The 14,405-nt window shown below is 39.0% G+C and overlaps 1 protein-coding gene across 1 annotated transcript; it reads left to right on the top strand.

Moving 5' to 3' along the window:
* Window positions 1-985: 985 nt before the first annotated feature.
* PHAX (phosphorylated adaptor for RNA export) lies at window positions 986-9,062 on the top strand. Its single transcript, XM_064438002.1, has 5 exons — window positions 986-1,173; window positions 2,964-3,583; window positions 4,264-4,384; window positions 5,802-5,885; window positions 7,548-9,062. Exons 1-5 carry the CDS (start codon window positions 1,069-1,071, stop codon window positions 7,815-7,817), a joined length of 1,200 nt encoding a protein of 399 aa, XP_064294072.1. The 5' UTR covers window positions 986-1,068; the 3' UTR covers window positions 7,818-9,062.
* Window positions 9,063-14,405: the final 5,343 nt, after the last annotated feature.

Here is a 14,405-nt window from a genome sequence, read left to right as displayed (position 1 = left end):
GAAGAAATCACAATCAAATATATTTTTTTCCAATATACATGAGCTTAAGACTTCATTGTTTCTACAAGCAGAGATGTAATACTGTGAAATGTGCAGTGTCTTTGAATTTCTACAGCTGCAGATCTGTCTGAAAATGAAATTATCTAATCTACATCTGTTTATCCTAGCTGAGGACACTGGACATATCGTCCATTTGTCCAGCACTGTGAATATTCATCCACCACTTACATCTCCACTGTTTTATTCTTGTGTCACCAAATACTATCAGATTTTGAACAGCCCTAGAAATTATGGCTTTCCTATCTTGTGTTTTATTCGAATCAGTCTGAGATTATTTGGGGGGCAGTGGGGTAGTTCTGTCACTGATTTAACAGCTTGCCTGCCTGATTTGAACTGGATTGGACCGTTGTGATAAATAAAAATAGCTGCATTTCAGATTATCAACCCCTTAATCAAACCATTACTAATATTCAGTGCCCTGTGTTACAGATCCATAGATATACCCTCGGAGAGTGACATTTCAGCTTTACATTGCACAAACGATGGCTCGAGCCACACGTAAATTAACACACAGGACCATGCAGTAACTTAGGTTGAAGTGAACTCTGGGACGTTGCTTAGCCAAGGCTGACTAGCAGCAAACCGACGTTTCTCCAAGCATCTGGGGGTTTTTGAGTGCCACTGTGTAAGCATGAAGGGCTTTTCTTCCAGTATTAAAAAATACCTCAAGAACCTGCTGTAGAGATCAAAACGGGCCATCTCACCAACTCGCTAATACAACAGTTTGTTGTTGTTGTTGCTGCCCCTCGTGTGGAGGTACTGCAGGCACGGCCCAAGGCGCTAGGCGGCCCCACGCCGTTTCCATCTACACCCTTTCTTTCGTGCAGCACCGGCCATTTCCACAACTCATGCGCCCGGACACAGCCCCACCGCCGGCGGCGACGGCGCAGCAGCGGTTCGCACCGCCCACCGCGGGGCGGGCAAAATGGCGGTGGGCCACAGCGCTCTTCCCGCCCCTTCCCGCCGCCGGCCCGGCGTTCCCGGCACGCACCGGGTCGCGGAGGCGAGATGGCGCTGGAGGCGCGGAGGATGGAGGGCGACGTGGAGGACGGCGAGCTCTCCGACTCGGACTCCGACATGCCCGGCGCCGGCTCCCCCGGGGAGCCGCAGCAGGTGAGGAAGGGGAGGCGGTAGGCGGCGAGGCCCGGCTGCAGCCGGAGCCGCGCCACCCCCGGCGGCGGGCCGCGGAAGGCCCGGGCGGGAGGAGGCGGCGGGAGGGCCGCGGCCGGAGGTTTGGTGGGCGACGGAGAGCGCTTGCCGGCGCCCTTGGTCGCTGCGGGAGCGGCGTGAACAGGCCGCAGTAAAAACGCGTGGAAGCAGAGTGGCTATTGCTGCTTTCCCTTGGCTTCACGGCTCTCGCGTCCGGGAGTTGCTGAAGAGATGGTATTTATTTCCGAGTGCGTCGTACTGTTTTCACCTAGGAGTGTATTATGAAGTTTATGAGGAAATCATGGAGGTGTCTGAGCAGGAAAAGATTTCGGAACACGATAACCCGGTGTCTTGACACCGTATGTGTAAGGGGTTTTATTTTCTCTAATTATTTTGATTTATGTGCAATATAGTTCTGGGATGTGTAGCACAAAATAAATTATTACAGACGTAGGAGAATTTTAATTTATGGAGTTGCAAGTGTTTTCCGTTATGGAATACATATTAAATTGAAAGTTTGTATGTCATAACATGATAACGCAAGTTGAAGGCTTCTGTTGTCTGTTTGCTAATAGGAGGAAGAAGAAATGGTGTCATAACGTTGGTGAAGGCAGTAAGGTTAAAAAACTTTCAGATTTAAAGAATTTAAAATTAAATTTATTTCACCTGCAATTGAAGGAGGAGATTTTATTTTTAAAGATCACGGGATAGCATATAACTTTATGGTAGGAAATCAGTTAGGGAAAAACTGGAATTATGATTAAGGAAAGTGCTAACTGTAGGTTAGTGCAGACAGTGTGGCCAGAAGTTTCCAGCAATTGGGAATAAGAATTCTGGGTGAAGATACCCGTGGTGCTTTCGCAGCTTATGCAGATTTCAGCAGGTTTGGCTTGCCTGTTTTAGTTTATCTCTCGGCTGTATGGGGAAACAGCATTTTTATAGCAATAGGACTTTTTTTTATAATGTATGTTGAAACCTTTAGGGTTTTTGTCCTAATTAATAGGAAGCCATGGTGAGTCTGTGGTGTCTTGTTGGTTTAAAGGAAGAAAACTCTAGTTCTTCTGTAAGATACCACTGTCCCCAGCTGGTCACATGCTGTCCTGATTGAACCAGAATCACAATATGCTGTTAACCTCTCAAGTCTGAGCAGCATCCAAGTGTTGTAGGTTTGATTTGGGGGTTTTGGGTCATTTTTTTTCTTCTCACTCTTTGTCTCTGAGAACACTGCGGTGGTTGTGGATCACAAGCCTTGACCCCTTTCAGACTACTGCAAAGTTGCCATGGTGTTTGGGGTTTTTTCCCCATCTATCTTAGAACTGCTGTGCATGTTGTCTTCAGGGCATGTTTTAGGAGGCATGGTGGTGTTGCATTGACAGTTGGATTTGATGAACTTAGAGGTCTTTTCCAACCTTTATGATTTTGTGATTTGCCCTATTGGGGAATTTTAATAGTTTTTCCAGTCCCATAGTAATTTTAATTTAATTCAACAAAGATTACGTTAAGTAGATTAGTGATTCTTGATATGTGTTTTCTATAGCAGCCATGCTGTCTTTCAGATGCAAGAGTTCAAAGTATAGAAGTTTCATAGGATGTTCCTGTCAACTGTAGCCCAAAAAATGCTCATAGAGGAGTGTCCCAACAGTCACATGAGTCAAAATTAAGTGTACTAGCTAATCAGATCTTTGGTGTGACTTGATAGCTCTTTCAGCTTACAAGAGTACTTAAATTAACAGACATTTACTTTTTCATTTCAGAAATCACTTGATGGCAATGATTCAAACAGACCATTCCAGAGCAGCATTTCATCATGTGCACCAAGTGTTCTTTATCGGACAACCAAAAGTGTGGATTCAAGTGACGAAAGCTTTTCTGAATCTGATGATGACAGCTGTCTCTGGAAACGAAAACGACAGAAGTGTTTCAGCTTTTCTCCTGCTAAATCTGTGCCTTTTCAGTTTAGCCAGAGCCACCAAAAACAAACTGCTCTAGGTGGCAAGAAGGTCAACAACATCTGGGGTGTGGTGCTGCAGGAGCAGAATCAGGATGCGGTAGCTAACGAACTTGGGATTCTAGGCATGGATGGTAGTATTGACAGAAGCAGGCAGTCTGAGACTTACAATTATTTATTGGCCAGAAAGCTGATGAAGGAAGCTAAGCAAAAGGAGGCAGAGACTTTAGATAAAGAACTGGATGAATACATGCATGATGACAAGAAAACAGTGCCAGCTGAAGAAGAAAATGGGCAAGGCTTTCTCAAACGGAAGCGGGCTGTGAAAGATAGACTGGGTGAAAGACAAGAAATGAAATATAAAGGAAGATATGAGATAACAGAAGAAGACTCGGAGGAAAAAGTGGCAGATGAAATTGCTTTTCGGTGAGTTTAATAACAGGGTATCTGCACTTCCTCAAGTATTGGTAAACTGTGAGATAGAAAAGAAGGGGGGGGACACGGGACAGACACCTTTCTTACTGCTAAATATGTAATATGTCATGCCAGATTACAAAAAGCATGAGTGCCTTGTGTGTATTTCCAAAATCAACAGACTAGACAGATTAGTCAACAGACAGATTTCTTTTTTATTATGTAGGTTTGTCTGAATGGTACATGGGAACTTTTACACTTGCTGTTTTGTCCAGTTAATTGTTGATTTAACTGTAAAAGGTGCTATAATTTTAACTGTTAAATGCACAGCAGATTTTGATACTTTAATTTCAGAGATTTATGCAGGTCTGTGCAGTTGGTTATTTGGTTTAATCTTTCACATATCAATAGAGGAAAAATAATGACTCAATGCATTTTCATTGAAACAAACTTTTAAAATGCATGCTTTAGAAAAACCTTTCCCTCAGAAGCTCAGTATTTTGAAATCTATTCAAGAAGACATTGAAACACATTTAAATGTGTAGACTCCTCCTTAATTTTAGAAATTATTTAGCAACAGTAATTTCATTTTTATGCCCCACAGAATGAATTATTCATGATAGAAGTTTCATGGTTAATTTTACTTAAGAAATTACACTGACATTATTGTGTGGTTTTTTTCCTCCTCTAAGGCTTTGTGAGCCAAAGAAGGATTTAATTGGCCGAGTAGTGAAAGTAATTGGGAAAAGAAAAGCTATCGAACTGCTTATGGAAACAGCTGAAGTGGAACAAAATGGTGGACTGTTCATAGTGGTAAGAAAAATGTGATTTTGTGGGAGGTGGGGAAGGACATGTACAGCTTTTTACTTGTAGAATATTTACATAGTACTGTTGCACAGCTTTCAGTTGGATGGGTTCTCCCAGAGTTTCATGGCCTTCCATTGCTTGGAAAGTTGCTTCATAAATGCTAATGTAACCTTCCAGTAGGATTGGAGTAAACAATGAGAAGAATGTACCTGGAAATTGCCAAGTCTTTGTACCGAGATTAGTATCTGATTTGCAATGATAACACCGTTTCTGTTACTTTGCCTCCCCTCGGGATCCTTCCCTGGCAGACTTGAGAGTGAGGGATTCTAAAGCCTGAATAAAAGCTGGTAGGATCCAGGTGAAGCCTCTGGCTGAGTCAGGTGGATGTTCTTCCTCCCCACCCCCCCCAAAAGTAACAACTTTCAAGCCATCGACTTGTCTTAAGTAGTCTGTTTTCTTGAAGGATTAAAGTCCTTATTAACAAGCATTTACCAAGGAGATGAAAGGACACAACTCCTGGTGGCACAGGTTCCTTGGCTGCAGATCACACTATGCCACTTGAAAGGCAGATCATGCTCTTTTCCTTGGTTGGGATTTTGTGCTGATAGGATGATAAAAGTGTGTGGCATCTGCTGTTTCAAGAGCATATTTAAGTTTACCTTCTCAGTTCTTAGAACTTTTGAATTTTATTTTACTTGTTATTTAGCAAAAAAAGTGTCACATTTAGTGCAATATCAGAGCACTGGAGTAACAGTTCAACTTTATAGACTATGAATGGTAATTGAATAATAGTGTGATAATTCGTGGCGATAATTTACAGAGGTTTCAAAGATAGGTCCATTCATCCTTCAGTATGACACATTGCACCACTGCTGTTACACTGAAAACTGTTGAAGCATGGAACATTGTTGTGTTCATATGCCTTAAGCAGAAATGGAAAATCCTGTAGACATACAGGTAAGTTGTAGAATTGCTGAGCACAATTATAAAAATATATACATAATTTTATTAAATTCATTTTTGACCTTTTCCTGGATTTAGTGTTAGGAATGTTCTGACTACTTAACACAGAATATACATTACTGCAGATAGTTGTGAGACTTGTTAGAACACTATTGGTGTTTTGTTTCTTCACTACCAAAATGAGATTTAGTATGTAGTTGAACAGCTTGGTATTGTGTTCTAAAGCAAACTTCTCGTAACCTCGTAGTTTACCTGTCCAAATAAAGCAAGCCAGTTGTTGACCTTCTCAATACTAGTTCAGTGACAAATAAAACATAGCCAGTGTGGCTTTTATTTGATACCTAACACAATAGAATTTTTTTTATTCTGACTCAATACAAAGCATTGTCTTAGATGCCGTTTTTATATCAACGTTTAAGTACTAAGCTTACTATTACTAATTTACTCCTTCCCTATTAAGAACGGCAGTAGGAGAAGAACACCAGGGGGCGTTTATTTAAACCTGCTGAAGAACACACCTAGCATCAAAGAAGAGCAAATCAAGGTAAAATTGGACAATCATTTACAGCCTTGACAAAGTAAATTTTGGGGTTTTTTTCTACCAGAAGTGTTATGGTTTAATCTCTGTCATGACTTCTAACAAGTTTAACGCTATATTCCAAATAAACCAGCTTTTCACCTTCAAAGTATAAAAAAAAAAATAAAAATTGATGAATTACCATTCACACCAGGTAGAGAGAACACCACTTACATATCGCTAATCACATAAACCTGTTGAGGATGATGAGGCTGTAAAGTCTGAAGAGATAAACATTGGATTTTCCTTAATTTGTATATACTTCACAGCGATGTTATCTGCAGTTGTATTTCTCCTTTTGGAGCTCTGCGTCACTATGCATGGATTGAATGGTGTTCTCTTAATAGACTATTTTTGTCCTATATAGCTCCAGCAGCTGTAGCACCAGGCAGTATTTCCCATTAGGTCAGTTACTGGTCTAAACCCAGTCTGAATTGTTCACTGGCCCCACCTGTAGTACTCACCAAATTAATTTTTTCAGATTGTAAGTACTATTGCCTTTCCTTTTAGGGTATGAAATAGACTTAGATGGTCTTTTTTTTTTTTCATTTCACTTCAGTTAAAACAACTTGGTTTTTTTCACAGTATTTGCCACTTCAGTAAAGTTTTTTATTAAAGAAAGGCTTTCTTATTTTGATTGTAGGTGGCTACAGCTTGCTCTGTAAACCGTCCTAGTATCTTGTACTTGGAATTGAGAAACAAATCAACATAAACTGTGATTGTCTGGTTTTATGGTTCATAGCTTACAGTGGTCACAAAAAGTTGCAAGTTTGATCACTTCATTACCCCATTACAAAAAAAAATAATTTGCTGTACTACCCCTCTTTCATGCCTTTGTAATTTTGTGTCTAGTTCTTCTTGTGTTGATAGCAGCAAATGTTTACTGAGGCAGCAGTTTTCACTTAATAAACTTGATTAATGGTACGAGACATCATTTGTGATACAACCCCCCCGGGAAGGTGTGTGTAATCCTGTCATCATGGAGGTTGTCATGTATAAAGCTCCCACAGATTTGCGTGTCCTTAACACTTGACTTGCAGCTTTTGGGGAGGGAAAAAGGCATTAATATTTTCTGTATGCAATTTAAATGTTTTTAAAAATAAGCAGGGAGAGAAAGGCACGTAGCAGCATTTAGCTTTGCTTCATGGTATTTGCCCCCTTGAAGTATGAAGGAAACTTAACAGTCATGTTTTGCGGTACAGAAGATGTTAATGTGGGTCACAAGTCTTTGAAAGAAAAGGTCATGAGACCTGGATGCAAATTTCAGTTGTGGGGGAAAGTTCTCTCAAGCTCTCGTAGAACCTTTGGTCTTATTTTCTCTACAGGTCCCTCCATATGGCAGCACAACCCTCTGGTCTACCACCCAGTTTGGTACCATCAGCAAACTTGAAATGAAAACTTAGTGATACTTATTTACATATACTTTGAGATCACTGAGAAATTTTATAATAAAATTATCTCTGGGGCATTTTCCTTAAATGCAGTCTATCCTGATACTTCTACTATCAATAATGGGTATCTTAGTTATTATTGAACAGTATTTGTAATAAAAATTTTTTTACTTCTGTATGTTTTCTTCAGGAAATACTAGTAAAAAGAATATGTCAAACTTTTGTTTTTTCTTTCAAGGAAATCTTCTATCTGGAAAACCAAAAGGAGTATGAAAACAAAAAAGCTGCTAAGAAGAGGAGAATACAAGTTCTAGGAAAGAAGATGAAAAAAGCCATTAAAGGGCTTAACCTGCAAGAATATGATGATGCATCTCGTGAGACTTTTGCTAGCGATACAAATGAGGCTCTGGCTTCCCTGGATGATCTGCAGGAGGGGCATCATGAAGCAAAGATGGAACCTGAAGATGTTATTGAAATTGATAACGCTCACGATTTGGAGATCTTCTAGTTACTATGTTCTTGATAACAAAGTCTCTATAAAGCATATTAAATGAGCCTTTCTTATAATCCTGTGGCTTCTTGTTTTCATAAGCTGCAGAAACGTGGGAAATATTTGATGCTAAAGAAAATTACATAATTCTTAGCTAAATTTAGCAGTATGAAAGGTGTTAATTTTCCTACTGTTTGTTTGCTGAGTCCTCAAACTCAATGTTTTTCTAGGTAGCAGCTCTGCATCACCATGTTTGTTCCTTAGAAACTTTTTTATAGCCACGTTAGGTTTAGTAATTAAGGCAATGCTTTAATGAAATACATCATATTTAATTTGCTGAAGCTAACAGTCGTCAAGAGGAGCATTGCTCCTCGTTAGAGTTGGACAGTAAAAACAGTATAAAGTTAGTCTTGATATAAAAGAAAGTGTATTCTTAACAGGGTAGTATGTTGGCAAGAATAGCAGTGTTCATAGGATTAAGACCTGTAAAAACAGATCGGTTTGTGAAATAAACTTAATAGTTAATGACCTCTAAATAATAACCTTGTAAATAAGCACTCTTGAGCAGTGTATGTTTTGCATTCTGCAGCAGTTTAAACCTTCGTATTATAATAGTGGTTTTTGCTTCCTGCTTGTTCTGTCTAGGCTTTTCCATGATTAGGTGCGCACACGACTTAGATCTTTTTGTTTGAAAACAAAAATATAACTGAATGCTTTCTGAGAAGTGAGACTTTACTAATTTGTGTTCCCCTCAGGAGTCTGAAGATCCTACGTACCTATATATAGGTATATGTATATAAGTATATTTACATATAGGTGTGTTTACATATACCTATAAACTCTTAATTTGCAATTCTTGTTTCTGTGCTACTTATGTCTGCTTGCAGAATTTCTGAAGTTTTTCTATGTTGACTCTTAAGGAAACAGTAGTATGCAAAAATGACTTTTTCACTTTATGCAGAAGACAGTTGTGTAGTTTGTAAGTTCAATTAAAGACAACTTTTGTGTTGAGCATTCTTTTTAATGTAACTGAGAAACGTGTGACACTGGTATGTATGATGTCTAAAATACTTTGTCACTAATAAGTTGTGTTTTCTGTGACTAGATCCTATTTCCATTATAAAATATTTCTGAAATACTAACAAATGTATTTGCTTTCAGAGCCAATAACAAACACAAATTTTGTTCACCTGGAGTTCTTGGATTTCAGAAGCAAAACATGTCACTAAAACACATAATAAAGTTATAATATTGAACAATTAAGTACTCTCAAGAGCTGGTACTTAAAGGACTACAATCTTTGAAGAAAGTTCTCAGACGTACAGCACATTCCATTATATGCTTTACTAAATTAATTAGTCTTGACTTTTCTGCATTTTTTTTCTTCAGGTGCCAGAGCTCCCTATTGTTAAGTTGTTCATCAGATGTGAAGCATGCCTTTGCTGGTAGTAGTTGCTTTTGCTGAAACAGGAGGTTTTGATTTGTTCATTAACTTTCCTAACAAGCCTGTGATGGTCAGAGTACTAAACTGATAACTTGTACAAAATTCTGTCTCCCTTACACTATTTAATTAATTTGGGACTGTAGCATTTGATCCTAGTTTTGGGAACTGCTTGGAAATGCCTTAACAATTTTGCGGATAGAATCAGCGAATTTTAATGGTGGTTTAAGTAATTTTTTTATTGTTATATAACTTCCTGCTAATAAGCGGTGTTCTTTTTTAAATGTTAATGTTTTTAATGGTGGTTTCCCAGGTAAGGGGTACTGAAACAGCAGGTGAAGTCTTCGGTTTAACAAAGAAAGATGATAGACTGCCCATTCCTTCCTTCCAGTGTCTGACTAACTGGCCTTTGCTTCTGTTTTCTCTCTCCCATTTTCTTTGGCTTTCAACAGAGTCCTTTCAAAAGGAGGCCTGTTCAAAACAATGAGCAACTAGTCTTCTTTCCTGTTACACCAACAATTTCTTTTTTTCACCTTTGGTATCAGGAGGATTGCATTAAGCAGCATCAGTTTTTGTGTGGCACTAGCGGCTGAAGTCAAGCTTTGGTTTGTGAGTGGGGTGCTGGGGCTGATCCTTCCCTCTTTGCAGCCTGGTGCAGGCCCCTGCCCTCCTCTGTGGGATGTGCCTGTGCTGGTGTGCAGAGGTGGCAGCCCGGCAGTGGCCACGTCATGGAGTTTGGTGCTTGTGTCAGCAAGCGCTGGCAGTGCTGGAGCTGAGGAGCTCGGGGCTTTAGAGTCTGGTGCTGCAGTCACCACAATTTCCAAAGGGGCCGATGCAGATGTGTGAGGGTGAGAAAAGAAGCTGTGATGTTCCTGCATATTGCAATAGATTGGGCTCTTTTTTCTATATCTGACTGAGCTTGCTGGAAGGTGTTGAAAGGGATATGGTAGTGGTCATTTTCATCTTCATCAAACAAGCTTTTCATTCCTCCCTCTTGATTTTCTTCCCCCAAAACTACTGCAAGAGTAGGAAGTATGGGTAAGGCTAAATGTTTTCTATCTTAACTGCCGCATATTCAGCTGGTTTAGTCTGTCCTGAGCTGATAGTTGCAGAGATAGCAGTCTGTGGTGCTTGTAAGTTGACTGTGACTTGCAACAGAACTGGATTATCTGGGCGGTGTTTTGTTTGGTTAGATTTTAGTAGCTAATGCTTTACAGACAAAAATGCAAATATAAGGGTTGGGTGTCGTGTTCTTAAGTTTCTCTGATGGGCAGACATGATAGAGGCGTCATCTTTACTGAAAATGTAGACTGCCAACTGCTGGGACAAATTTCACCCTACATCCCTTAAGCTATAGCAGCATAATAAGCCATCTCTGTCATGTCTGAAGCAGACAGTGAAAATGAGGGAAACATGCTCTGGTTTGAAAACACAAAACTTGTTGGTAACCAAAGACGTTTTTCTTCCTTATATCCCAAATTCAGATAAGAAAACAATGCTTTTTAGTATCACAGGGGAAATTAGTTTATTAATTATTCAGTGTTATAGTGGATCATGAAGACATCACTTTAAATATAATCATGATATTATAGATTGTCTTTCCCCTTCCAAGTAGATGACCTCATTAAAATGTTTTTGTGTCCTCCAGGTTTATGAGCAAGAGTGGAATGACCCAGTGCTTACTGGGATGCCGTGGAAAGAAGGTAGGATAATTTTAATTTAAAGGTAGTGGTAGTGAGATCAGACAGTGGTTTGGTACTGTTTGCAGCTTAATAGTTGTCCGATATTCCCCAAGGTGCTGCTGGGTACCTGCAGCAACTCGCATTGAATCCAGTTCCAAACATGAAGCCAGACGGCAATGCTTTGCTCTTCTCTCTGTACCATCTTCACAGTGCTAGCAGGATGTTTTATCCTGAAGGTTATTACTGTCTAAAACATGTCTAAATCTTTTTATTCTGTTTTTCTTTATTTTGATCATAATAAAAAAAAAAGGTGTGACTGTGACTCTTTTGTTATGTTACGAGAAATGGCTAGAGACAGACGGTTGGCACATGTGGGGTTATTCATTCTACAGACAGATTTGTTAAGGGCTGTATGGCTTCTGAAGGACCTACAAGGAGCCAAAGAGGCAGAGAAAGGGGAAAAATGCAACAGCAAGGTATAAAGGTGATGGGAAAAGTGAATGAAAAGGAGATGATGATGGTAATTATGACAATCACTGTTGTGGAGAAGTTTAATTCCTTGTACTTTGTGAGAGTAAAGGTGTGGAGGGGTGTACTGGGTAATAACAACAATCGTGAGTTTCTCAGAAAATGTTTTGTTTCAGTCTGTCATAAAACTTTGCTATGACAGTCCTCGTTGCTTTTCTCCTTAACTTATGCAGTCATCTGCTGCTGCTATTTTGACACAGAAAAGTCTGCCAGAGGCACTTTTTTAAAGTTCGCTTTATTTTGATGTACAGAGGAGAATTGTGGGCTTACTTGGTACCCCACTCCTGTTCCTAATTCTTACCAGTCAGCAGCATGTCAAAGATATCTGCATGTTTCTGAACTACTGTGGTACTTCAGCGACTCTGGGAATATCCAGTCTTAGAGCCTTTGCATCATTCTTTAAGGGATTCAAGAAGCTGGCGCAGGCAATGACTGCCATTTCCGAGGCCCACCCCTTGGATTCAGCAGGCAGCTGGAGAGCGTGTTACGCAGTGGCAACCTTCGCAGCAACTGTGGCTTCTTGGTAATTTGGACCTACTGCATCCTATCTGACATGTGACCTGCCAGGTCCTAGGAAGTTCTTGCAGAACAAAGCTTCTAAATATTTGGAAGGGGCATATTTGAAGCTTTCTCATCTTATCTGCAACACTGATAGATGCTACTTTTCAGAGCTGTGGAAAGAGGAAGGAACACTCAACTGTGATAGGTATAATATGGCCCAGCCAGACACGTTTCTAGAATCACAAACATCCAGACCTAAATACTGGTGAGACATTTTATAGTTATTAAAAAAAAAATCAAAACTATATTTTTCCCTTGAAAGCTCATTTGTGATCCATTATATCAGCATTCTTGTTTAAATACATTCCCATATTTCCTGATACTGGGCAACTGTGCTCATACATGCAGAAAACCCATGACCTGTTCTTATCTCTTATAAACAAGCTGGAACAGTATAGTATGTAATGTTAAAATGGCATGCAAAATTGCACTAAACTGTTGTGTGGACTATTTTCTTTATAGAAAAAGGTAAAAAAAACCAAAACAAAACAAAACAACTTGTCATAATGTTGACCTGCAGTGCTTGACAAAGAATATGAGAACCCAGAATATTTTGGACTCAAGATTTTAGTAAAAAAGCAGGATGTCCGTGTAGATGTACAGGAAATAGGTAGCAGCCCAATCCTATGTTGTCTCCTTCTTGTGAAGTCCTGATACCTTTCTTCGATTCGTCCTAATTCTCCTGTAAGTGACCCTATTAATTTTTCTCTTGTCTTTCTGGAGATGATATTGTGACCCACCTTACCTTTTTTCTTTTTTTAACTTGTCTAAGCAGTACTCCTATTTCTCTGCCTAAGTGAAATAGTAAATAAAGTAAATAAAGTACTATTAAGTCCTCTGTAGCAGGGATAAATTATTCCCAAGCCTACTACAGTGAACTAAGATTTTTTTTTTTGAAGGAAAAGTTTCTGATCTACAGTCCCTGACACCTTTTAAGAGAAAGAAGACAAACACAGAAGTACTCTCAGAGGCCATATAGGGAAAACATGCTGAAGATCTACGTGAAGAACAATCTGTAGTAAATGAAGATATAAAATAAACTTCACAAATGACAGCAGTTGGTTCCAGTCATCCAAATGCCTTCGCTTGTAGAGCTGTCAGCCCAAACCAGATGCATGCATCTAAGAAGAGGTGTCATTCAATTTTGTCTTGCTAACTCCTCATTGCGTAAATACCAAACTGACAAGCTGGAGGCTTGCAAGTGGGAAATCTGAAGAAAAAAAATCTTTTAATTTTTCAAGGGCTTAAGTATAAGTTATCCAGAAAGTGTTTCTGATATCGTGTATACTGTTTTGTATTTTGCCTTACATGAAACAAGTAAGTTTGTCTATTGTAATGTTTCTCTACATATTTTATTAGTCTTTTAAAATATCATATTCTAAAGCTTTATTTTAGGTTACTCTCTTGAAGAATGCGTTTTATTCCAAGTTACTCTATCTCCATATTCTGTTTTGTTGCGGGCTAGCTCTATTAAATCCAATGGACAGAAGCTGGCTTCGAAGTTGTAGGTACTTATTGATAAAAATACAAAATTGCCACGGAAACAAATGAGAAGAAGGGCTTTGAAGTTTTCTACATAATTACTATCTGTTTTGCATACATAGAGATGTTGATCTCCAAATAGTGTTATTTTTCCTTAAATGGTCTCAAATCTAAAAAAGTTGCATTGATGTTTACTTGGTAAATATATATTCTGTATATTGTACCCTGTTGTTTCTTCCGGCAGAACTTCTGTCACAGTGGATAAAGATCTATAGTTGATACAATATTCTTTTCTACAGAAGGCAATAAAAATGAGCTAATGCAACACTGCTATTAATGCTAAGTGAGCTTATTTCCCTGCTCTGAAAACATGTAATATGTTCTCTTGTTCTGTTTTTATTTGGGTTTGATTTTTAATGGTATTCCTCTGAGCTGTTTTCTGCCTTTCTTACATTATCCAGATTTTCCCTAATGAAAGTCATTCAAGATTAGTTTCTATGCAAGAACATCTACAGTACCTCTCAGATGACTGATTCTTCAATGAAGTAATTTGTTAATTTTAACGAAATCTTTGGAGGTGAATCGAACCTTTTAAGTGATCAGGTTGTCATTTTGCAATGAAATTTTGCTTGTATAGCACTCAATTTTAGTGTTTTCAGTTTGGAATTACTATGTCAAAGAAATCAGAATGTGTACACGTGGAAGAATAGTAGTGTCACATTCCCTTTTTTTTCTTTTTGAAAGGATTAATTATAACTACTCTTTTGTCAAAATACTTATAACTGGGAGTAAGAGAATACTGAGTACACATGTGTTAAGTTTCCCACAGAAACTGACTGACAGTATCTGGTATTGCAATTTATATCTCAGTCCCTTTCCTCTGAGGGTTACAAGACTAAGATATTCTTGGGT

Source organism: Phalacrocorax carbo, chromosome Z (genome assembly GCF_963921805.1).
Source record: "Phalacrocorax carbo chromosome Z, bPhaCar2.1, whole genome shotgun sequence".
Lineage (NCBI taxonomy): Eukaryota > Metazoa > Chordata > Aves > Suliformes > Phalacrocoracidae > Phalacrocorax > Phalacrocorax carbo.
The sequence above is the reverse complement of the archived record's forward strand: the minus strand, read 5'-3'. Positions and strand labels throughout refer to the sequence as shown.

Excerpts from the sequence above, each read along its gene's own strand:
- PHAX (XM_064438002.1), top strand. The coding sequence starts at position 1,069 with ATGGCGCTGGAGGCGCGGAGGATGGAGGGCGACGTGGAGGACGGCGAG. Across the intron at positions 4,385-5,801 it reads ATGGTGGACTGTTCATAGTG|AACGGCAGTAGGAGAAGAAC; the intron begins GTAAGAAAAATG and ends TTCCCTATTAAG. Across the intron at positions 5,886-7,547 it reads TCAAAGAAGAGCAAATCAAG|GAAATCTTCTATCTGGAAAA; the intron begins GTAAAATTGGAC and ends TTTTCTTTCAAG.